This window comes from Neoarius graeffei, chromosome 28 (genome assembly GCF_027579695.1).
Source record: "Neoarius graeffei isolate fNeoGra1 chromosome 28, fNeoGra1.pri, whole genome shotgun sequence".
Classification (NCBI taxonomy): Eukaryota; Metazoa; Chordata; class Actinopteri; order Siluriformes; family Ariidae; genus Neoarius; species Neoarius graeffei.
Genome location: NC_083596.1, coordinates 8,357,075 through 8,382,674, shown reverse-complemented (window position 1 = coordinate 8,382,674; position 25,600 = coordinate 8,357,075). Strand labels below are relative to the sequence as shown.

General features: G+C 40.1%; 1 protein-coding gene across 4 annotated transcripts in view; it reads left to right on the top strand.

The window, feature by feature from the left end:
• The window catches only part of hook3 (hook microtubule-tethering protein 3), a 64,258-nt gene extending 42,912 nt beyond the window's left edge, over positions 1-21,346 (top strand). For 3 of the 4 annotated variants that reach the window (XM_060912819.1, XM_060912820.1, XM_060912817.1), the window contains exons 17-23: positions 3,584-3,618; positions 3,744-3,826; positions 4,981-5,081; positions 5,166-5,270; positions 7,143-7,214; positions 11,171-11,307; positions 18,207-21,346. In XM_060912819.1, coding sequence (XP_060768802.1) covers positions 3,584-3,618; positions 3,744-3,826; positions 4,981-5,081; positions 5,166-5,270; positions 7,143-7,214; positions 11,171-11,307; positions 18,207-18,222 — 549 coding nt within the window. In that variant the 3' untranslated portion in view covers positions 18,223-21,346. Of the gene's footprint in view, positions 1-3,583; positions 3,619-3,743; positions 3,827-4,980; positions 5,082-5,165; positions 5,271-7,142; positions 7,215-11,170; positions 15,272-18,206 lie in introns of those variants that run through there. The other variant, XM_060912818.1, reaches the window with a different exon arrangement.
• Positions 21,347-25,600: the final 4,254 nt, after the last annotated feature.

The window sequence follows — 25,600 nt, the reverse complement described above, 5'->3', positions numbered from 1 at the left end:
TCAGGGGAAAACTTCAGAAAAAATATAATTGAATGGTATAATTGAAAAATAGTTCTTCATCGGGATTGTCAAGCAGATTATAGAATGTTCGGTGAAATTCACCACGGGTTTCTCTCAGAAGGAAGTGTTCTCTGCTCCAAATTCTGTTCCTTTTTCTCTTCCTCTGTCTCAGTAAAAGCAGAATGAGGCAATCGTCGTCATCCGAAGAGTCCATATTGTTGGTTACTCGGTCAAAGTAGAACAGACGCAACACGTGAACATCCAAGCATGAAGTTTAATGGCCCAGGGTCCGGTTCTTCACGTGAACGTGCAGCATGCAGCGTGCAGCGTGAACCTTCTATGGCCCAGCTGCCTAAAGACTTATTGTTAAATTAGTAGTGAAAAAATAGTTTCATTATATAAAAATGATAGTATTAAAAAAACTAATTAAAAACAATGAATTGTAGAATCGCAGGTGAAAATCAGCTTCGTTTTCATGTTCATTTTTGTTTCGTTTTTAACTTATGAGACAGTAACAGACTAGTTCCAGTAGGTGGCAGTAATGTAACATCAGCTGCCTTAAAACCCTAAAGACGATGATCCTCGCTGTGCAACAACTGAAAAACTAAAACGAGTCATTTCCGTACATAAAACTAAAACTACATATGGACTTGTAAAAATAAAATGAAGAAAAACAAACTGAAAGACGAAATAAAAACTAATGAAAACATCAGCGCTAACTCTGGTACATGGACGCCAAGTTAAAGGATGTTTGAGGTTCATTTTCTTTCTCTGGATGTTGAATGTACTCCTGTAAATTAAAAAAAAAATGGCGAGTCTCACGCACTCGGCTACTGATTTGTACGCGACTGTATGATAAAGATGTGTAACGAAGTGGCGTCGTCAAGTTGGCGTTATCAAAAGAGCCCGAGTTGATCACATGCACACTTGCAGTGGCTGGAGGACTCGAGGTATTTATTCCAGTCGCGTCTTATCTTATTCCAACCTGTCGAGAGATTTCCTTTCCATTCCGTTCTGGTGTCTTGATTATTAGATAAAACCAGAATTTGTAAGTGATGCTCCCTGACTGGAACTTTTAATGCGCCTGACTGTGTGAGAGAGAGAGAGAAATTGATCCGTGACCACTTGACTGGATGTGTACTCATTAGCTAACCAACACTAATGGGTGCTATAATTAATGCTAATGAGTGAAGATAAGGTTTATGTGACGGCCTTTTGCCAGCTTCTGCATGACCAATCCAGAGAAATCGAAACCCATTAGATTTAGAAAATAAACAAAATGAGATGCAGTATCGGCTTTCTTTCTTTTTCTCTCTTTCTCCGAGTTGGGAACGGGTTCTGGTCTGTCGCTCTCGGGCCACGTCATTACAGTCGATGATCTGGATTGAATAGTCAATCGGACGCTGCTGAAACTGCAGGGAAATGCGCGCACTGGGTTCACAGGAATGAGTGTGTGCTCTGTGCTGCCCCCTGTTGGCCAGTGTGTTCAACAGCATGGCATGGAATAAATACTGTCCAAGGTCATCCTCTGTAATTGGGTGTGGTAATGTGTTTCAGCTCCACTAGAGGGAGCTGCGTAGGTAAAAATCATCTGTGTGTATAAATATGGAATCAATTTTGTGCCAAAATGTTCATACAGTACTTTTGAAATATCAAACAAAAACGACAAATCAAAATACAAAAAAAAAGTCAATTTTTTTAGACTGGCAAACAAATAATTTGTGTAATCGTGCAAAATATCAGTCTATTACTCTTCAGAAACCTTTTATTTTTGTTCCGCGTCTTTCTCAGTTTTGTTTGACGCAATTTATTTTGGTTGCGATTCCAGCTTTCTCGTTTGCGCTCCCTGACTTTTTGTTTGCAGTTTTGGCACAAACTTCACGTGTGGGTGGGCTGTCCAGGAATGCATTCCCATTGGGTAACTTGTGTTTGACTGACAGCTACGCTCAGCGATTTCCCCCGGAAGCTGTTGCGGCCATTCCCTACTCGGATTTTGGCGGACTGTTTGACGAGTGACCGATCCATTGACGGTAAACAAGGATCAAGTGGACTTCAGTGGCGACTATGATATTGAATTAATTCAACAAAGTGTAAGTGCGGGACAAATGTGTTGCAGTAGTGCACATTATGCAGGTGTTTCATGGCAAGTCAAATGTTAGACTTAGCTCCACTACCCAATATAATAGCTGTCTTGCTAACGTTAAACACGCCTGCATAATGTGCACTACTGCAACACATACAACACATTTGTCCCGCACTTACACTATGGTGAATTAATTCAATATCATAGTCGCCACTGAAGTGGGACAAATGTGTTGTATGTGTTGCAGTAGTGCACATTATGCAGGTGTGTTTAATGTTAGCAAGACAGCTATTATGTTGGGTAGTGGAGCTAAGTCTAACATTTGACTTAAATAATAATAATAATAAGTTCAACTTATATAGCGCCTTTCAAGAAACCCAAGGACGCTTTACAATTATAAACAAAGAAAAAAATAATAACAATAAAAAATAATAAATAAATAAATAAATGAATGAATAAATTATAAAAAATAAAAAGTCCACCAAGTAGGGGTCAGGATGTAATTCCAGAGGTGTAGCAGCCACAGTCCCACCAAAAGGCGCATGAAAACGAGTCCCACATCTCCAGCACAGCCGCCGTGACGCCGTCAGCCACATCGCTCAAACACCACGCCGTGGATCCACAAAGCGAGCACAGAAGCTCCGCCACGCAGAGCGCTGGTGTGTCCCAAACCGCCTGCACAGCCGCCGCGACGCCACCGAGCACCATCGCTCGGAACACTATGCCAAGCGTTAAAGTACAGAGCGCTGGACAACCACGAATGTTAAATGAGCAGCGAGCTCACTGCAGTCCAAAGCTGGGAGCGCAGGCATCACCCACAGTGAACTAAGGCCTAGAGGGAACCAACGCCCAAACTGGGTCCGGAGCTACACCACAACTGGCAGACAAAACACTCAAACAAACATCAAACTACACAAAAAATAAATAAAATGAAAATTGAAAAAGACTTGCCACGAAACACCTGCATAATGTGCACTACTGCAACACATACAACACATTTGTCCCGCACTTACACTTTGTTGAATTAATTCAGTATCATAGTCGCCACTGAAGTCCACTCGATCCTTGTTTACCGTCAATGGATCGGTCACTCGTCAAACAGTCCGCCAGAATCCGAGTAGGAAATGGCTAAGTGTAGCTGTCAGTCAAACACAAGTTAGCCAATGGGAATGCATTCCTGGACAGCCCACCCACACGTGAAGTTTGTGCCAAAACTGCAAGCAAAAAGTCAGGGAGCGCAAACGAGAAAGCTGGAATCGCAACCAAAATAAATTACGTCAAACAAAACTGAGAAAGACGCGGAACAAAAATAAAAGGTTTCTGAAGAGTAATAGACTGATATTTTGCACGATTACACGAATAATTTGTTTGCCAGTCTAAAAAAATGACTTTTTTTTGTATTTTGATTTGTCGTTTTTGTTTGATATTTCAAAAGTATTGTATGAACATTTTGGCACAAAATTGGTTCCATATATAAACGTGCCCTTCTTTCTCTTGCAGTCGGTTCTACTGAAGCGGAAGTGCGAGGAACATCTGTGAGTAATTGAAAGTTATATTTGTACGCTTTTTTTTTTTTTTGGGTCCGTTCTCACCCAACACGATTACGGAAAGAATCTCTCCTCTTTTTTTTTTCCTTCCTCTCGATGATTGATTGCTTTAGAGAGAAATTAAGAGACGCATCCAACGAGCTGCAGAAAAAGAGCGCCATCATCGAAGACCTGGAGCCCAAATATAACGCGAGTGGTGAGTTCTGATGGAGTTTCTACAGATAGATAGGTGACATTTCCAAGTTAGGGTTTTAAACCCTACAGTCTATATAAAATGTCAAATGAAAACAAATCTTGAAGTCGGATTTATCAAATATTTCTCTTTGTGGGATTACAATAAAAAAGAAAAAAATTTAAGCTGTTTTTACTCTAATATTAAACGTAAAGCTTTGGCTGATTTTAGAAATAAATGCTTAACATGATAAAGTTTAAATGTTGGTTGTTGGTCACAAATCCATTAAAAAAAAAAAGTGATTGTTGCCTGTGTTTTGTTTATACTGACTACGGTGATGCATTTTCTCATTTTTAGTACGTTTTCCATCATGGGAAAGCCTTCAGGAGCGTCTCTGTAGTTTTTTTTTTTTTTTTGGTCCTGTTAACCTTAAGAGAGTAAACAACTGTTTATAGTTGATAAAACATAACTGATAACATGAACTAACATGACATGTAATGGTGTATAGGCATGTAACAATGTATCGTGCAATGATGAATCACGATACGAATTTATGACTAGTTGAATCGATGAAATTTTAAAAATTGCGATGATTATCACGCAAAATAGGAAAAATTTTAGTTTTTCCTAGCTGTAATTGCGTTGTTTAGACAGCAGAGGTTCTATGCAAGAACGTACAATAGTGGGAAGACATGTGACTTCGCCCTAGGAGGAAGTAACACGGCTCTAATGTCAGAAAAATGCACCAAAATAAAAAAAAAAGATCTAAAATGTGAAAGAGATAAAGAAAAGAGAAGCAAATGAAGGGAGTACAAATGTTCATAAAAGTTTATTTAGAAAAGCCTGATTTTGTTATTAACTTTTCATTTTTAATAAAAGGAATATTTTAGTTTTACTACAGTCTTTACAAAAAATTTTCTTCGTTTAATATTTTTTCAAAAATGTCATGAATTGAATCAAATCGTGAATTGGATGCAGTTCTTTAATAAATAAAGTTCAGTCAGTGACTAATTAGCTGTAGGATAAATGGTATAACGCACACTTCGGGACAGAAAATAATCAACTTCACGGTGGTAACGGTAACTTGGCTCAGAGTTACACGACTGTCACAGAACTGCGATAAAATGTGCCATCCAAACACACTTCCTCCAGATGTTTTCCATCTCGTCTGCTTTTAGCTCAGAGGATCGAGGAGCTGGAGGAGGCTCTGAAGAAGAAGGATGATGAGATGAAGCAGATGGAAGAGAGATATAAGAAATATCTGGAGAAGGCGAAGAGTGTAAGAGATGCCGCCTGGAGTGTAGACCGTGTGAGGTTTTTGTAAGGTGTGTGGAATGTGTTGATTTTGTATTTGTGTTTTCAGGTCATTCGGACTTTGGACCCCAAACAGAACCAGGGTTCAGCTCCTGAGGTTCAGGCCCTGAAGAACCAGCTACAGGAGAAGGAGAGGATGCTGCACTCACTGGAGGTGTGTACTGTGCGTATATATATATATATATATATATATATATATATATATATATATATATATATACACACACACACACACACACACATACATACAGTTAGGTCCATATATTTGGACACTGACACAATTTTTTTTTTTTTTTTTTACCTGTTTACTGAAACATATTCAAGTTATAGTTATATAATGGACATGGACATAAAGTCCAGACTTTCAGCTTTCATTTGAGGGTATCCACATTAAAATTGGATGAAGGGTTTAGGAGTTTCAGCTCCTTAACATGTGCCACCCTGTTTTTAAAGGGACCAAAAGTAATTGGACAGTTGACTCAAAGGCTATTTCATGGGCAGGTGCGGGCAATTTCTTCGTTATGTCATTCTCAATTAAGCAGATAAAAGGCCTGGAGTTGATTTGAGGTGTGGTGCTTGCATTTGGAAGATTTTGCTGTGAAGAAAACATGCGGTCAAAGGAGCTCTCCATGCAGGTGAAACAAGCCATCCTTAAGCTGCGAAAACAGAAAAAAACCCATCCGAGAAATTGCTACAATATTAGGAGTGGCAAAATCTACAGTTTGGTACATCCTGAGAAAGAAAGAAAGCACTGGTGAACTCATCAATGCAAAAAGACCTGGACGCCCACAGACGACAACAGTGGTGGATGATCGCAGAATAATTTCCATGGTGAAGAGAAACCCCTTCACGACAGCCAACCAAGTGAACAACACTCTCCAGGAGGTAGGCGCATCAATATCCAAATCTACCATAAAGAGAAGACTGCATGAACGTAAATACAGAGGGTTCACTGCACGGTGCAAGCCACTCATAAGCCTCAAGAATAAAAAGGCTAGATTGGACTTTGCTAAAAAACATCTAAAAAAGCCAGCACAGTTCTGGAAGAACATTCTTTGGACAGATGAAACCAAGATCACCCTCTACCAGAATGATGGAAAGAAAAAAGTATGGCGAAGGTGTGGTACAGCTCATGATCCAAAGCATACCACATCATCTGTAAAACACGGCGGAGGCAGTGTGATGGCTTGGGCATGCATGGCTGCCAGTGGCACTGGGTCACTAGTGTTTATTGATGATGTGACACAGGACAGAAGCAGCCGGATGAATTCTGAGGTATTCAGAGACATATTGTGTGCTCAAATCCAGGCAAATGCAGACAAACTGATTGGTCGGCGTTTCATAATACAGATGGACAATGACCCAAAACATAAAGCCAAAGCAACCCAGGAGTTTATTAAAGCAAAGAAGTGGAATATTCTTGAATGGCCAAGTCAGTCACCTGATCTCAACCCAACTGAGCAGCATTTCACTTGTTAAAGACTAAACTTCAGACAGAAAGGCCCACAAACAAACAGCAACTGAAAACCGCTGCAGTAAAGGCCTGGCAGAGCATTAAAAAGGAGGAAACACAGCGTCTGGTGATGTCCATGAGTTCAAGACTTCAGGCAGTCATTGCCAACAAAGGGTTTTCAACCAAGTATTAGAAATGAACATTTTATTTACAATTATTTAATTTGTCCAATTACTTTTGAGCCCCTGAAATGAAGGGATTGTGTTTAAAAAATGCTTTAGTTCCTCACATTTTTATGCAATCATTTTGTTCAACCCACTGACTTAAAGCTGAAAGTCTGAACTTCAACTGCATCTGAATTGTTTTGTTCACCAAAATTAGAAAAATGTCTGTCCAAATATTTATGGACCTAACTCTGTGTGTGTGTATACACACAGTGTATATATGTACACTATGTGTGTGTGTGTGTGTGTGTGTGTGTGTGTGTATATATTTATAAAAGTGTGTGTACACGCGCGCACACCGTCTTTCTTAACAGCTATCATGCTAACAGTGTCGTGTGTGTATTTACAGAAAGAGTATGACAAGGCGAAGTCTCAACGAGACCAGGAGGAGAAACTGATTGTTTCAGCCTGGTACAATATGGTGAGTGTGCGAATATTAATGATGTAATGCATCACCAGTAGGGCTGTAACGATACACCCAACTCACGATTCGATTCGTATCACGATTTTTGACCCACGATTCGATACGCCCACGATTTTTTTAAAAATGTTTTTTTAAAGTAGTAAATTTGACTTATTAACATTTACTTACTTACATTAACTATTTAATAACAAATAATTCAGACCACTGCAGAGAATGAGTAATATGTATGCAAAAATGAACAAATGTATATCCAAAGACTGTTTTATTTCTCAAAATAATACTGTTGAGCCGGAAGCTCTGTTTTTTTTCGGTTCTGAAAAAGTCATTTTTCCAAATTGTGTAAATCCGTTAAAATTTTTTTTTTTGGGGGGTGGCTCTCTCACTGTCTCACTCTCATAGGGCCAATGATTTTCTGTGATCGCGGAAAACAGATGGAAATTACGGAATTTTTATGGTGAAACATTGCTCGCCTGTCAAAATGTAACTGCTGCAGAAGGCTTCCGCCCAAGCAGACATGCCTTCAGTGTTGCCAGATATTGCTAACGTTTTCCACTCCAAAATATGTTCAAAACCAGCCAAAAAGCACCTAAACCTGCCCAATCTGGCAACACTGCATGCCTTTCCGGTCAAGTGATTGTGATTGGCTTGTGGCACACCTAGCCAGCCAATGAGCTGCTTGTTTACAGATACACTCCCCGCGTCGCAACCAGAATGGCAACCGCTTAAAAGAAATGAATGCTCTGCCAGTGGCGAGTGTGGACGTTGCGTGACTCGCAGAAGATTGTCGCAGGTCGGCGAAAAAACGACTTACTAATAGATATAAAAAAATAAAAGTAATTTAAGTAAGTTTAAAATGTAATTTAAATAAAAAGTAAGGTATTCATAAATTGAAGTTTGGAAGCGCCTCTGTTTTTGGGCTGAGGAGAAGTTTGAAAGGGTGTACCGCGATTCTGCCTTCTTGTATCGCGATACGGATCGTGGCTCTGCGTATCGCGATTTCGATTTCGATACGCATATCGTTACAGCCCTAATCACCAGGGCCATGTTGAATTCTCCAATCTGATTGGTCAGAAGGTGGTATAAGAGTTGCTATACGTCCTATCACAACCTAACTCGGAGGAAGGACAAAATGTGAAGGTGTGTGTGTTACAGTGGATGAATGGAACTTTCTTGTATTTAATAGTTATTTTGTTCCAGGGTTGGAGGTGGGACTTCGTGCTTAAGAGCGAACCCTGGAACAAAATAACTGTTAAATACAAGAAAGTTCCGTCCATCCATTATCCATAACCGCTTATCCTGTGCAGGGTCATGGGTGAGAGGCGGAGCACACCCTGGTCAAGTCGCCAGATCATCACAAGGCTGACACACAGAGACACACAACCATTTTACACGATTCACATTCACACCTACAGTCAATTTAGAGCCACCAGTTAACCTAACCTGCACTTTGTCCTCTAGATGGCACCATTGTGCTACCAATAATCTCAGAATACACATTTAAAACTTCAGTGTGTTTATCAACGTGATAAAACCTAAAAATCTATAATCTACCACCTTTCTCTTCATGGCTGCAGGATCTTCTCTCCTTGCTGTATTCTGATAACAAAGGGGGGAAAAAAAGACCTTCAAGGGCTCTACAGAACGATTTCATCAGTGACTGAAGCAAAAGATTTTGCTCAAGGGTATAAATACATTTGATTCTGTGGATCAGTATCAGGGCCATTTTGAAACAGCAGGTATGGGGGTGTCGCGCACACACTCTCCTATAATCCTCTGCCCAGGACGTTCACTGCTGTCAGAGTGAAAGAGGAAGGAGGTGTGGCCTCTCTGCTTATCAAGCGTAATGAAGGAGGTGTGGCCTTTTTACCTGTCAGTCCCTGAGAAGGATTTGGCATCTGTACCTGTCTTCAAGAACGAGGCGTGGCCGTTTTTCCTATCAGTCTCATTTGAGTGGGTGTGGCCTCTGTGCTTGTCGACGCCGATGAAGGTGTGGTGTCTATACCCATCAGTCCTTATGAAGGAGGCGTGGCCTCTGTCTTTCAGTCCCAGTGAAGGTGGTGTGGCTTCTGTACCTGTCAGTCATGGTGAGGGAGGTGTGGCCTTTTTAAAGATCAGTCCCAGTGAACGAGGTGTGGCCTCTGTGCCTGTTAGTGACTGTGATTGAGGTGTGGCCTCTATATCTCTGTCTGAATGAAGAGAGGGTGTGGCATCTGTGCCTGTTGGTGACAGTGTAGGGGGTGTGGGCTTTATACCTGTCAGTCCAAAAGAAGAGGGTGTGGCCTCTGTACCTGTTAATGTAGGGGGCGTGGCCTCTATACCTCAGTCTGAATAAGGAGGGGGTGTGGCCTCTGGGCCTGTTAGTGACCGTGAAGGAGGTGTGGCCTCTATACCTCTCAAGGCCAATTTATGCTGACAACCCAGTCCTCGCAGATAGCGTCGCAGACAGTGTCTGCGTAGCCCCCCCACCTTCGCAGACGCTCTGCGTGCACCTCCCAAAAATTGTGACCACCGCAGAAGCCTCGCAGTCAGCGTCGCAGACAAGAGGGCAGACAATTGGTCCACTCTACATCCGCTGTAGACGCACTTCCGCTTCCCTACTTTCCCGGTTTGGTTTGTTTTCACGACCGGCATTTTTAAAAACATGAGCGAAGATGGAGCAGCATGAAGAGCGGTTGATCGAGGAAGTACGTACATCTATACGACTCCAGTTCTAGTCATTATAAGTAACCGGAGGATAAACACTCCACTAACCACACCCACCAACTACTCCTAGCGACTTCGCGCCCCCTTGCGTTGTGCCGGTGAATAACATCGCGCACGCCTATTACTCCCCGCTCAACGATAAATTACAACTGTCTGCGAAAGCCTTGTCGCAAGAGCATGCAGAGGCCTTCAGTCCTGATAGAGGGGGTGTGGCCTCTATACCTCTTAGTCTGAATAAAGAGGGGTGTGGCCTCTGTGCCTGTTAGTGGCTGAAGGTGTGACCTCTATACCTCACAGTCCTAATAGAGGGGGTGTCGTCTCTGTGCCTGTTAGTGACCGTGAAGGAGGTGTGGCCTCTATACCTCTTAGTCCTGATAAAGAGGGGGTGTGGTCTCTGTGCCTGTTAGTGATAGTGAAGGAGGTGTGGCCTCTATACCTCTCAGTCCTGATAGAGGGGGTGTGGTCTCTTTGCCTGTTAGTGACAGTGAAGGAGGTGTGGCCTCTCTACCTCTCAGTCCTGATAAAGAAGGGGTGTGGCCTCTGTGCCTGTTAGTGACAGTGAAGGAGGTGTGGCCTCTATACCTCTCAGTCCTGATAAAGGTGGTGTGTGGTCTCTGTGCCTGTTAGTGACAGTGAAGGGTGTGGCCTCTATACCTCTCAGTCCTGATAAAGGTGGTGTGTGGTCTCTGTGCCTGTTAGTGACAGGAAGGAGGTGTGGCCTCTATACCTCTGTCCTGATAAAGAAGGGGTGTGGCCTCTGTGCCTGTTAGTGACAGGAAGGAGGTGTGGCCTCTATACCTCTCAGTCCTGATAAAGGTGGTGTGTGGTCTCTGTGCCTGTTAGTGACAGGAAGGAGGTGTGGCCTCTATACCTCTGTCCTGATAAAGAAGGGGTGTGGCCTCTGTGCCTGTTAGTGACAGGAAGGTGTGGCCTCTATACCTCTGTCCTGATAAAGAAGGTGTGTGGTCTCTGTGCCTGTTAGTGACAGGAAGGAGGTGTGGCCTCTATACCTCTCAGTCCTGATAAAGAGGGGGTGTGGCCTCTGTGCCTGTTAGTGACAGTGTAGGGGGTGTGGCCTCTATACCTCTCAGTCCACACTTCTGTTATTTATTATGGGTCTGGTGACTTGAAAAGGGTGACGTGGTCTTTTTCAGTCAGCGTTTTTAAAAAAAAAAACTTTGGAATCATCGTGTTGTGTTCCTCTTCTCTCTCTCTCTCTCTCTCTCTCTCTCTCTCTCTCTCTCTCTCAGGGCATGGCTCTCCAGAAGAAAGCAGCCGAGGACCGTTTAGCCAGCACAGGATCAGGTCAGTCGTTCCTGGCGCGTCAGAGGCAGGCCACCAGCACGCGGCGCTCATATCCAGGCCACGTGCAGCCCGCCACAGCCAGGTAGACTCCCCGACATCACCACGGCAACACTGTGGTCAAACAGGACGCCTGTCTCTCTCTTTCCCTGCGGCTGTTCCTCGCTCTCCCTCCTTCTCCCTTTATTCTCCCTCCAGCTGAACGTCATCACAGGGTGTCTGAATCGAATCTTGTTTACAGTCCCACTGAAGTTTCCCTGTCCATAAAACTAAACCCCGAGGGATTTTAAGTAGAGATGCGGCAGCGTTCTTGGGGTTCTGATGATGATGTAAAGGAGTGAAAGCTTGCTCTCGGAGCAACCTTGACTTTTACATACAACATTTTATTATTTGAAAGCATTTTTAATGATCGTGTTTTGTTGCAGTGTTTATTAAGTGCACTACTTTGTAACTCCAGGAAGTGAAATCACCCGATTCTGATCTGTTGACTGTTACGTAAATGACGATTTTATTATTATTTTTTTTATTATTATTTTTTATTACAATGTCTCGAGCTTTTAAGATGCAGTATGCAGTATGACTGCAAATAAGGAAGGAAAAAAAGCTCAAAGTGTTGCGTCTCTGCTTAAAACCCCATCAGTTAGGCCTTAGTTCAGGATGCTGATCTGGGATCAGCTCGTTTTCATCCATATACTGGTGCAGTATTTGTTCGAATCCAAAACAAGCTGATCCCAGATCAGTGCTGACTCCTGTCCAGAATGACCACAGAGGGAATATGAGCGTTTCAGCGCTCTGCCTCGTTTTGTACGTACCCGTGTTGTCGATTCTTTCCCTTCGTCCTGCAGTGTTTTTTTTTTTTTTCTTTCAGAAATCATTCTAGAGGTTATATCTATGCATCGAACTTCAGTTTTTGATTAACGTTGTGTTATTGACAAATACTTTTTGAGAAAGTGGTAATAGGAGTGAAGTTATTGTTTTTTCGTGGTTGTTAAAGTGATTAGTAAAGAAATGTTTTCATGTAGACGGGGCTTTAAATTTCCTCCATGCTGTAGCAACGATATCGTCGTGTTTGTAGCTTTAATACTTTTTTTTTCTTTTTTTCTCCCACCACCACGGTGCATAATTTTATTCCAGAAACAACTCCACCCACCAATTCAGGAAATATTACATCAGGGGTCATGTTTTGTTTTACAGATATCGCTCGAACTCTGAACAGATTTTGTGTGCTAATATTTTAAGAAATGACTTCCTTTCTATCGAGCTACGTTTTAAGTTAAGGATGTGCGGTATGCATGTGCAATAAAAATGGACACGTTTCCTCATCTATCAGCGTCAGCCGACACTCGTTCCTCAACAACAGCGTCCGAGTCCGTCTCAGACGAAACAAGAACATGAAAACATGCCAAGAAACGTTTATTAAAAGTCGAGCTGTAAATTCTAAATCAGCGGGAAAAGGTCAGTTTGGAAAGCCATTATTACATTTTTTTTTTTAAGGGTGCATTTACTTATAAGCAGCATAATAATAATAGCATTGTAGGTTCTGTTTCAAGATCTGAGCACCTTCCAAAGTCCAAATCCTTCTGCACTGATGAAGAGAGAGTTATTTATTGATATGAGATGTTTATTGTGAACATTCGGTTTCATTTTAAATTCAGTCTTTTGTTAATGGTGCATATACAGTACTGGTCAAAAGTTTGTACACCCCTACTCTACTCATTCATAGGTATTTCTGTTTTCTCCATTGTAGTACACAGTGTTGTAGTTGAGTCACGAAACCTCGAGTCGGAGTCAAGTCTCGAGTCCCCGGTGTTCAAGTCTGAGTCATTAAAAAGAAAATTTCAAGTCAAGTCCAAGACTCCACCCACACCGTTTGACGGTGGCTGTTTCAGCGCCATTAACATTCAGTTTGTTCCTGAACGTGACATATGAACAGGTGAATGTGCTTCTCTTTGTCAGGGAGTGTGAAGTATTCTGTCAGAGATGGTTGGGAGACGGATGTAAGTGCAGAAGGCGTGTTTATTAATACAAGTGAAGACGATAAACAATCCAGAACGGCAGACAAAATGGTGAAACAGGCGATAGATCGAGCGAGGCACAAACAGGCTATCGTAGACTCAGCAGAATCAAAGACGAGAAACAGGAAATCAGGGATCAGGAAGCTAAACAAGGAAATAAGGTACGGTCATGTATCAGGAACGCAACTCAATACTTCGCAAAGTAAGAGTGTTTTCACAGTTTTTATATCGGCACGCTGATTAATCCTTAACGTCTTAATCCTGTGCAGGTGAGGGTCTTTTACGGCGCGCGCGAGCATCCGGTTGGTGCACGCGCTGTCTGGAGCGCGCCCGAGAGTCTGTCTGATGCACGCGCCAAGGCGCACAGATGTGACACTCTTGCACGAAATTAGTACAAAAATTAATGTAGATATAAATATCTTATGCCAAATATTATGGCATGTTACAAAAAAATAAAGAAAAAAATCTGAGTCCTCGTCTCCAGTTTACAAACCCGGATGCAGTTAATGCACGAGTCCGAGTCATCAGTGCTCAAGTCCAAGTCGAGTCTCGAGTCCTTAAAATTAGGGCACGAGTCAGACTTGAGTACTACAAGCCTGGTAGAACAATACCGAAGACATCAAAACTATGAAATAACTTGCAGTATGGAACATATATGAAATGATGTGGTAAACAAAAAAGTGTTTAAAAAACAAAGCTTGATATTTTAGATTCTTCAGCGTATCCAGTGTTTACCTTGATGACGCGTTGCACACTATCGGCATTACCTTAACCAGCTTCATGAATGCTTTTCAGTTAGCAGCTGTGTCTCGTCAAAAGTTAATTAGTGGACGAATTTCTTGCCTTCTAAATGCGTTTGAGATCTAATAGTAAATAATAAAAATACAAACAATAAAACAGCCCGATTCCATCCACAGCTGTAGTAATCTATACATATTACATCAGGAATCGCTCGACTAAGTAAAGAGAAACGACATCCATCATTACTTTAAGACATGAAGTGACTTTTAATTCATAAAATAATAAAGAACAAACACTGAATTAGAAGGGGTGTCCAAACTTTCTACTGGTACTGTATGTGAATAACTCCAGTTGCCATAGCGACAAAATAACTCTAGCAGTCCTGGAGTTCTCCATTTTGGTGCTCTAAGGATTCGACACCTTGTTGGTGGAAAAAGTGTGGGGTGGTTTGTTTGTTTGTTTGTTTGTTTGTTTGTTTGTTTGTTTGTTTGTTTGTTTGTTTGTTTTTTGGGGGGGTCACTCATCAACCTCCATAACGTCCCGTGTGCCACGCCTTAATTCGCCAGATTAGCCTCATGCGCTCCAACACACGTCTGTGATTCAGTCAAGTTATTATTTCTATTTAGTATAGAATTTCTTCCTCCTCTTCATCCTTTTCCTGTTTTTCACATCTTACTCCCTGATTAGTGCATGTTGTTGTTGTTGTTATTTAACTTCTCCTTTAACGGCGTGCTTCATTAAAGCAGGTGCAGTGTTTTTATTACGATCTAATCCAGTTATCGGTCTCTACAGGGTCTGATTAGAGAGGATTCTCTCGCAGTAATAAGATGAGATTTTTTTTATTCTTATTTTTTTTTCCACAAACGCGATTTAGAGGCACTTCAGAAGTCGCTCCAAACCAACTTGTGCTTCATCACGAATTAGTTTCTTTCTACCAAAATAAATAAACCAGCGAACCCGCAGATGAGCAGTGGATTAAACATCGTGTTACACTATATTACATCAAGTTTTTATATTACAGGGTTCCTGTGAAGGTCTGAAAATAATAAGTTTGGGGGAAAGTGTGGAAATTCTGGAAAGGGTTTTTTTTTTTTTAATTTTGTGAATATTTACATTTATTTTTTAATCCAAAGCAAGTTTAAGGGCCTTGATCAAGAAAATAAATTAAATAATAAGGTCTTTGCTTAATAATAGTAATAATAATAATAATAATAAACTTACATAACAGGATTAATTAAAAAATTTTTAAAAATACAGCTTTTCTGATGTTATAAAGAAAATAATAGAACCTCAAAACACCAGTTCAAAACATGTTCCTTTTTTTAATTAATTAATTATTTTTTTTTTTTTTTTTTGGGAAATTTTGTGAACATTTATGTTTACTTTTTTAATCCAAAGCAAGTTTAAGGGCCTTGATCAAGAAAATTAATTAAATAATAATGTCTTCACATAATAATAATAATAATAATAATAATAAAAAAACTTGCTTAACAAGATTAATAAAATAAATAAATAAAAAATACAGCTTTTCTGATGTTCTACAGAAAATAATAGAACCTTAAAACACTTCAGTTTGAAATATGTGGGGTTTGTTTTTTTTTTTTTTTGTAATTTATTCTGTTCTTTTCAGCATGAACGCAGCTTCCTTCCTGGATTAGACGCAATTAATGACCTTTAAAAATGAGCCACAAAAAAGTCGGGAAGATAAACTCGTATAAATATCCAGGGTTTTTTTGTTTTGTTTTGTTTTTCTCCCCCAAGAAAAGTGAAACAGCTCTGCAGTAAGTCACCCGAAAGCCCACAGCCAGCTTCGTTTCTTGGCCGAGTTAATTAAACTGAAGGTTTTAAAACGAATGTGCCTTTTTGAGCTAATTGCTAACCTTTAGAAATGAGCAGGAAAACATGAAATGTCTGGAACCAAAAAAAAAAAAAAGACCTTTTGAAAAGAGCAAGAACTCTGGAGAAAACAATCAATCAGCACACAATTAGCTTCAATCCGCTGCATATTCTTCTGCTTAATTAACCATCAGGGCTAATTTAATTGAGCTAATTTACTAAAATGGTGCTGTGATACTTGTTAATGCAGATTGTTACCAATCCTGCGTTGTTATTCATTCTTCACACCAGTTGCGTAGCTGTTTTAAAATCGGCTAATTTACTAGAAAAGGGAGCACCGTGCTCGGAGTGTATTATTTTCCTATAACAGCATGCCTCCAAGTGCGTTATTTATTACAGAATGTGCTTTAATCCGTGCCACGATTCATGTTGCTGCTTTTTGAGACAATTTCACCAGCTTTAAAATGAGCAAGTCTGGATTAGTTTTTCTAACAAGACATGAGCAAGTAATGCTGCAAACTCGGAACTCGTAAAATTCCCGTCTCGGATGTGGGAAAAGCGCAACGGAACTCGGGGAACATCCACCCAGCTCGAGCTCTCGAACCAAAACACATCAGGTGGCGCAACACAGTTAACAGGAAACAGAATTCCCTTTACGTTATTTTCGGCTTAATGATCAAGATTCTTTTGTGTGTGTTTTTAACAGCTTTCGAGTTGTAACACTGTTCTGTCGATTTCATACTTTTTTTTTTTTTTTTTCTGAGCAAAGAGGAACAAGACGGCGGACGGAACTTGTACGTCGTTTCTCATCTCTAATTCGGTTCGATTAAGCCCTGGAACATGTTTAGATTAGCCTGGGAAATCCCATGCTGCTTTGCACAATCGTTCCGATCTGAAAAGACAGCATGGAAACTATGGTCTAAAGGCTCGCCTGAGTTAGGGAGCCAATCAGAGAGTGGGGAGGGTTGGAAAGACGGTGACGCGTACTACTCGACAAACGGAAGCTTGTAGTTTATTTGGGACTGTTTACGGATCACATTTAACATGGCGGCGAGCGATACGAACCAAACTTTCGATCAAGCTTTGTCTTGCACAAACGGCAGTAATCGTTCGGTGCCATTGTTTTCCTATTTTTGTTTTGCCTTCTCTTTCTCTTTCCTTCTCTTTTTCGCCTCTTCGTCGCTCTAACTACGTCACCGGGTACAACTGCCATGATTGGCCATGGGCTACGTATACGCCAAATGATAGACATTCGCAACGTCCAATAAACGGCCGTTGACAATCGTAAACCACACCTCCCCTACGAGAAATTCAATAGGCGGATTCCAGACCATATTTCACTTGTGATATGGTCTGGTGATAGCCAGACTATGTTTAGATCAGAACCAGTGACTAAAAATCATGGATATCTAGCGCCCCTGCTGGCTGGCTGCAGTATAACGTGTAGCTCCGCCCATCTCCACTGTGTGACGGAGCTCGTTTTCCACGTCGAAACAGTCTTTCCATCTAGTGTTGAATTCAAGCAGTTTTTAAAAAGTACTGTGCAACAGTCTTAACATGCTTTTTTTCCCCATACAAACTTTATTTCATGACTTCTACATTATCGACTCAAAACATGACAAAAACATTTGAGTTCCAGACGTTCGTTCATTTTCCAGCACAAAATTAAATGCAACAGGGGAAAAAAAAAATGTTCGAGCAGCATATTCCATAAGAGAACACTTTTCAGATGAAAAAAGAAAACATAATCAAGGCTACTGGGTCGTCATCTGGTGATTCTTGTTCATTTAGAAATTGCTCATTTCAGGGAAGATAAAAATGCAGCAATGGATGGTTTGTTTGGTTTCAAGTGTAAAAGCCTTAAACTCGACATTATGACTTTACATTTACACTTAATTTAAAAAAAAAAAAAAAAACAGGTAGAAGGGCACAGAGCCACACTGTCTGTGTTTCATTTCTTTTTTAATTTTGCAATCATTAGTCAGAACTCGAGACCGTTCCAGCTTGAAACCTTGCGAATTCCGAGTATAACGGATCGTCACGGAAAAGTGCACAAGGAGCCTCAATTTTCAGCCCAGTTTATTTTTCACACAATTAATTTAATTGAAAGCAACAAGATGTGACATTTACGCAGTTACTAATTTACTAGAAATGGTTGCATGATGCTTGTGTTACTGTTTCACAACAAATTGTTGATGTTGGCATGTTTTTTTTTTTTTTTTTTTTCTCCCCAGTCCTTTTACACACAATCTAATAGTCTGTGTCTCTACTAACGATCATTAACATTCAGGAATCATCATGAATCAGCCATTTTATTTGACAGCTGTCCATCTCTCTCTCTCTCTCTCTCTCTCTCTCTCTCTCTCTCTCTCTCTGTGTGCTCCCTCCGCAGTGATGTAAAGGCATGAGCGGCCAGTCGAGGCGGCGCGGCTGCATGATGGTGCTGCTTGCATGACCGATTTTTGCTCTCAAATAACAAACACTTCAACACACACTAACACCTCCCGCTCGGGGTGCACTTACTTTCGCCTCCAGTCCGGTTCCATCAGCATGCTTGCATTGCATTTGTTAAACCCCGCTATCCCGACATGCAGCAATCACAGACTGTCTGTGGGCGGGGCCTGAAGGTTACAGGAGAGTGATGTAATGTGTTACGGTGTGTGAATCCGACGCAGGCTGGTGATCTGGTCATCTGTCTCTCGCTCTCTATATTATTATTATTATTATTATTATTATTATTATTAACACCCTTGGTGGTTGTTTTGCATATTTATTATCAGGGTTTTTTTTTTTTTTTAAATCTGATGCTTCTTAATTTGAATGCAGTGTTATTTTTAAATTCTATGGCCCGTGAACAGATTGTGAGGCTCGACACAGCTTCAGCCTTCGTAACCCTGTATTTAATTTCATTTCCTTTCCTCGATGAACAGCGTCCCCGCTTTGTGGAAAACGCTTCTTCGGATTTACTTTACGTTTCTTTTCTTCCTAATGGGAGACCGTATTAGGTCGTCAGATGTCAAAAAAAGGTCATTAAGGACTTTATATGTTAAAAAGAAAGCATATCGACGTATATATTAGAGACCTAGCAACAGGAAGTGTGACTGGGAAAAAAAAAACACCTCGGAGGACACGAGTCTTTATTTACAAAGTTCTCTATCTTTAATATATGTGACTCGAGAATGTTAATTTATTTTTTAAAAAATTCCCATTAGATCTGTTTAATGAATCTTTGTTTGAATAAATAGTCCGATCGATCAAGACTAAGCTGCTTTCACGCTTTTTTTTTTTTTTAAATATGTAATTTTACAGGAAACGGCCCCAAGGTGGGCAGAACATATTAAAAGCTGCCATGTGCATTTTTTGGTTGCAGCAAAGTTCAAAAAAGTCCAACTTTTTTCAAAAAGAAAAAGTACAGTGTTTCATGAAGTGCTTTTTTTTTTATTATTATTTTTTCCCCAACCTCCTGACTAATCAGATCGCAAGATAGGGGCCCAAACAGGAAGAAACCTGGAGGACGAAGTGTTTGTGAAAATAAAGCGCCTCATTATTGAGAAAATATATGGAAATTTATGATGTTGAATTAAAGCATGTCCAATGATATATATTTTTTTAAACCTCCTGGCCAATCAGATCACAAGTTAAGGATCCAAGAAACAAGAAAAAAAAATGACATAGAAGATGAGCTTAAAAAACATAAAATAAGCTAAGCCTTATTAGTGAGAGACTATATGGAGATTTACGATGTTATTCGCTGAAGGTGAAGTGAATCTGTTTCGTCTCGGTTATTATTCACCAATATTCATTGAGCTTGAGGTGGATAATTGTTTCAGTATAAATACATGTGATTTATTATTTTATTTTATTGTATTGTCTTCGAAAGTGCCATGCAAACGTAACAACGTCACAGCGCAGACTTGTGTCACTTATCTACGCCGAGTCACATAAAATACTTGGCTTTGAAATCCATAAAATAAATCACAACTCCACCTTACTTTTGAATAGTTTAAGACCAAACTTCGTAGCATCTTTAGAGCTTTTCGGAGCAGCGTTTTCTTTCATCATTTGTAATTCTTCCTCACTTACAGTGAAAACGCAATCGGCTGCCATTTTGCCGAGTCGCTCGAGGTGATTATCGAGAAATGGTCTGAATTTCTCAACCGATCAGCACACGCGATTTCCTATAATCACCTCCGTATTAAGACTCCAATAAAAATATTTCTAACATTGCATTTTAACACACGATATTAACGTGAATATTTGGGACGTCCTGCTTTTCTGCATCCACAGCTACAACGAACACACCCTCCATCATCATCATCATCGCTGTAGTTAAAGTTAAACCGAAATCAATCTTTCTTTAATGTGTTACTGCTAATAATACTAATAATACACCTAGAGATCGAGCTAGGTTAGTTAGATAGCTGATACTAGCTAGGATTTGGCAGATCGTTACAGATGTTTACATCTGTCATTCGAGTCACCTTGTTTTTGTTTTGTTTGTTTTTAATCGGCGCATATGGCAGTCCAGCTAGCACTTGTTCTCGAAATAAAAGTGCGAAAGCAGCCTAAAATAGCGAACCGAGAAAACCGGATAGCTAATGTAGCGAGATAACGAACCCTCGTGTGCTCAGACTCTTAACTTTGCGTTACGTTAATTTTTTTTTTCTTGTGTGTGTATTAAGTTTACATAAAGGACAAAAGAATTGACTGCATGCAGTACACCATCCTCAGCTCTCTAGGTCTCTAACATGTACGTCGATGATACGTAAAGGTCACTTGTGCAGCCAATGGTGTTGCAGATGATCAGTAAGGGGCGTGTCCTGTTTAATTACGCATTTTTACCTCAGATCCAATGACAACTCTATGGACTAATACAGTAAACCGTGTGCTGTTTGTTAGTCCTGAAACTTTCACTGCTGCTGCTTTTCCCTCAGCTGTTACACGTCACGACGTCCATCTCGCACAACGCAGCGCCGTTTTGTATTGTTACATCAGGATTTTTGTTTTTTGTTCTGTTTTTAAATATATATTTAGTGTAAGATTTGTCCGGGTGTTTGTGAGTTGATGAATTGCACAACGTGTGAACTAGGCAACAGTGTTAGCATATTTAAAACTAAACGAAAAGGAAAAATTCTCATTCAGAGCCGTCCGTAAGGAGAGGATCGACTCCTCGGTCAAACCCTGATAAAAGGAAAAGAAGAAAATCAACAACGTTTTTGATCAAATTTCTCAAGTATTACAGTTGATTGTGTTTTAAAGCATAGGAAGATGTTACGTTTAGTCGAAGTAGCAACTAATCTTTCCATTTGCCAAGTTTTATATTGCTTGTATACAGTATGTACAGACGCTGTGTGTAAGACAGTGGAGGAAGTTCCAGTTCATTACTTTATATTAAAAAAAAGGAAGAATGAGTGATTTTAGATGAATTATACAGCGTGACTCGGTTTGAACTTCGAGGGGAAAATGTGCTTCCTACGCTGCAAAAATGTACAGTTGGTAATCCAGTTGTAAATAAAGCTTGTATAAAACTCCGACCTGTGTGTTTTATATTTTTGTTACCTATCATATTTATTTAGGTTTTTTAATATAAATACATTTTTATTTGATTATTTTCTATTTCTACAGTGATGCTTGAAAATTTGTGAACCCTTTAGAATTTTCTATATTTCTGCATAAATATGACCTAAAACATCATCAGATTTTCACACACGTACTAAAAGTAGATAAAGAGAACCCAGTTAACAAATGAGACAAAAATATTACACTTGGTCATTCATTTATTGAGGAAAATTATCCAATATTACATATCTGTGAGTGGCAAAAGTATGTGAACCTTTGCTTTCAGTATCTGGTGTGACCCCCTTGTGCAGCAATAACTGCAACTAAACGCTTGCGGTAACTGTTGATCAGTCCTGCACACCGGCTTGGAGGAATTTTAGCCCGTTCCTCCGTACAGAACAGCTTCAACTCTGGGATGATGAACTGCTCACTTCAGGTCCTTCCACAACATTTTGATTGGATTAAGGTCAGGACTTTGACTTGGCCATTCCAAAACATTAACTTTATTCTTCTTTAACCATTCTTTGGTAGAACAACTTGTGTGCTTAGGGTCGTTGTCTTGCTGCATGACCCACCTTCTCTTGAGATTCAGTTCATGGACAGATGTCCTGACATTTTCCTTTAGAATTCGCTGATATAATTCACAATTCATTGTTCCATCAATGATGGTAAGCCATCCTGGCCCAGATGCAGCAAAACAGGCCAAAACCATGATACTACCACCACCATGTTTCACAGATGGGATAAGGTTCTTATGCTGGAATGCAGTGTTTTCCTTTCTCCAAACATAACGCTTCTCATTTAAACCAAAAAGTTCTATTTTGGTCTCATCCATCCACAAAACATTTTTCCAATAGCCTTCTGGCTTGTCCACGTGATCTTTAGCAAACTGCAGACGAGCAGCAATGTTCTTTTTGGAGAGCAGTGGCTTTCTCCTTGCAACCCTGCCATGCACACCATTGTTGTTCAGTGTTCTCCTGATGGTGGACTCATGAGCATTAACGTTAGCCAAATGTGAGAGGCCTTCAGTTGCTTAGAAGTTACCCTGTGGTCCTTTGTGACCTCGCCGATTATTACACGCCTTGCTCTTGGAGTGATCTTTGTTGGTGGACCACTCCTGGGGAGGGTAACAATGGTCTTGAATTTCCTCCATTTGTACACAATCTATCTGACTGTGGATTGGTGGAGTCCAAACTCTTTAGAGATGGTTTTGTAACCTTTTCCAGCCTGATGAGCATCAACAATGCCTTTTCTGAGGTCCTCAGAAATCTCCTTTGTTCGTGCCATGATACACTTCCACAAACATGTGTTATGAAGATCAGACTGTTCTTTAAATAAAACAGGGTGCCCACTCACACCTGATTTCAGTCAGTGGGATGACAACCACCTGACTCTAATTTCACCTTCAAATTAACTGCTAATCCTAGAGGTTCACATCCTTTTGCCACTCACAGATATGTAATATTGGATAATTTTCCTCAATAAATAAATGACCAAGTATAATATTTTTGTCTCATTTGTTTAACCGGGTTCTCTTTATCTACTTTTAGGACTTGTGTGAAAATCTGATGATGTTTTAGGTCATATTTATGCAGAAATATAGAAAATTCTAAAGGGTTCACAAATTTTCAAGCACCAGTGTAAATTAAACCAATAAAGATTAATAAGTTCATTGCAAATAACTAAAAGACTAGCCAGTGATAATGTTAAATATTTAATCTTAATTATGAGATTATTTAAAAATAATTATAAGATTATTAGGACCTTTTTTGGTTGAATTTCATTGGCAGATCATTTTGTTTTTTTTTTGTTTTTTTAATTTAAAAATACAATTGAAAAGAAGCTAATTATTTCCCAGTGGGATTTAAAAAAAGATAATAATAATAATTTGAATCAGTATTAGTAAATATCTGTTAAAAATGTTTATATAATGTAATAATGGAACAATATAATAAAAATGTTATTCTTGTTTATTATTTTGAATCCACATTAATGTCTGTAAAAAATTAACATTATGTAATAACTAAAAATGGAACTAAAATTATTTATTAATAATAATAATAATCTGTTCAGTGAAACACTGCATCTACAATCCTAGTACATATGGGGTGCTAATAATTTCGCAACATGTTTTGCAAAACAAAAATGTCCATTTTTATTTTAAAAAAAAATTATTAAATGCATAAACAGAATTTATTACTTGATATGTGGATTTTTATTTCTTTAAGCGTATCTCCATTTTTGTTTATTCTAACTTAGGGTGCCAATAATTTTGCAGGTGTGTCCTGATTGGCTACATGCTAACAGATCATTACAGACTGAGATCGGCATTTCCGTTTATAGTTATGAACAGGTCATGGCCTGTCAGTAATGACACTAGAACACACACCCACCCTCCACTGGCTCCATATTTCTTCCTCCATGGAATACTTTGGAATAATCTGGACCGGAGATGAGGCGAGGAACCGAACACACTCCGGCTCTGATTACTGTCATGTGTGTTGGGTTTTTGAAGAACACCAGTTTACTGTAGTGAGCGGGGAGTTCGGACGGTTTTGGGATTTCGGCTTCGTCGTGTGTCTGTCGGTGAAAACGAGCTGGATCTCGTTAAACAGAATGACGTGTGACTGCAGTTTGAACTTTGACACCAGGACGTTCTCGAAACGTTCTGACCTGATGAACCAAACTACCAACGGACCTCATTATCAGAGGAGCTTAACATCTGTCTGGTGGGCAAGTTTCTTCATCTGACCAATCAGATCTCTGAATTTGATCATGTGACTAATCTCACTGGAGAAAATCCAGTGCAATCAGGAAATCAGTCTCTAACGGATATATGACCGAATGTAAAGGTCTCGCTGGTACAGAATATCCATAATGCACTTCTGTAAAGCTGTGTAACAGAAACCTACCTCCGGAGTCTGTCGCTACATTTTCCTGCACCAAATATTTTGGTTTTTGTACTTATTCTGAAAAAGACAATATTCCTACGAAGTTGTTTACATGGTGAATGAAAATAAAGATAATATCTCTTATATTCCAGATGTAGCCACGCCTGCTCCAGTTAGCGTAAAGCGCCCTCATGTTAGTTTGTGGAACCGTAAACACGTAAGAGGTAATAAAAAAAACTCCAATTTGGACGCCTGTTCCTAATGTCCTGGCTACATGTCCAAAGACTGCTCCTAAAATCAAAATAATATCCGCATATCCCATACGTCTTAATCGTAAATTCCAAAAATGGCCAAATTCAGAATATATATTGCTAGGGATTCCCGAGCAAATAATGTGCATGAAATCGCTCGCTTCATGCAGTCAAGCAGACAGAGGAAGTCCGTGCACTGACCGTTCCATCATTCTGTCACTAAACGAACAGCTGATCACACCGAGGTGCTCGCTGAGCGCCAATATTTATTAGTTTGGTCCTGCGTTTACTTCATAATGTCTTTTCTTCTCGCTTTCCGTTACTGTCGTCGGTCTTTCACGTTTCATTCGCACAGTCGCGTGCTTCATTTTTCTCTCCTGTTTCAAATTTGTATCCCACAATGCCTTGTGTGAACGGGGAAAGCCCACCACGTGATGCATGACGCAGTATCTTGAATTGGGTCATGGTGAAGCAGGAAAAAATAGCGGAGAATTTAGGGCCATGTGGCCTTAAATTCGTTAATTGTTCTATTTTTAAAAAATGAATACAATTGGAAGCCTGTGATTCGAATTCATTCGCTTTCGGTCCACTAAACAAAAATAATTAGGTGTTGGGAAAATTATTTTTATGACCTACACTTGAAAAATCTGAAAGGCAGTCTAGCTTTAAAATGTAGTGAATAAACAGGTGAATTGGAGTATTAATGGGAATAAATGATTACTACTACTTCTTCTTTTGGCTGCTCCCGATTATGGGTCGCCACAGCAGATCTTTTGTCTCCATTGCTCCCTGTCTTCCGCATCCTTCTCTACCACACCTGCCACTTTCATGTCCTCTCTCACCACATCCATGTATCTCCTCTTTGGCCTTCCTCGTTTTCATGTGCCTGGCAGCTCCATCCTCAACATTCTCCTTCCCACATGCTCTGCATCTCTTCTCAGGATGTGCCCATACCATCTCCGTCTCATCTCTCTTAGCTTAATTCCCAAGCTCTCCACATGTGCTGTCCCTCTGATGTGCTCATTCCTTATCCTGTCCAACCTCCCATCGCAAACCTTAACATCCTCAACTCCGCCACCTCCAAC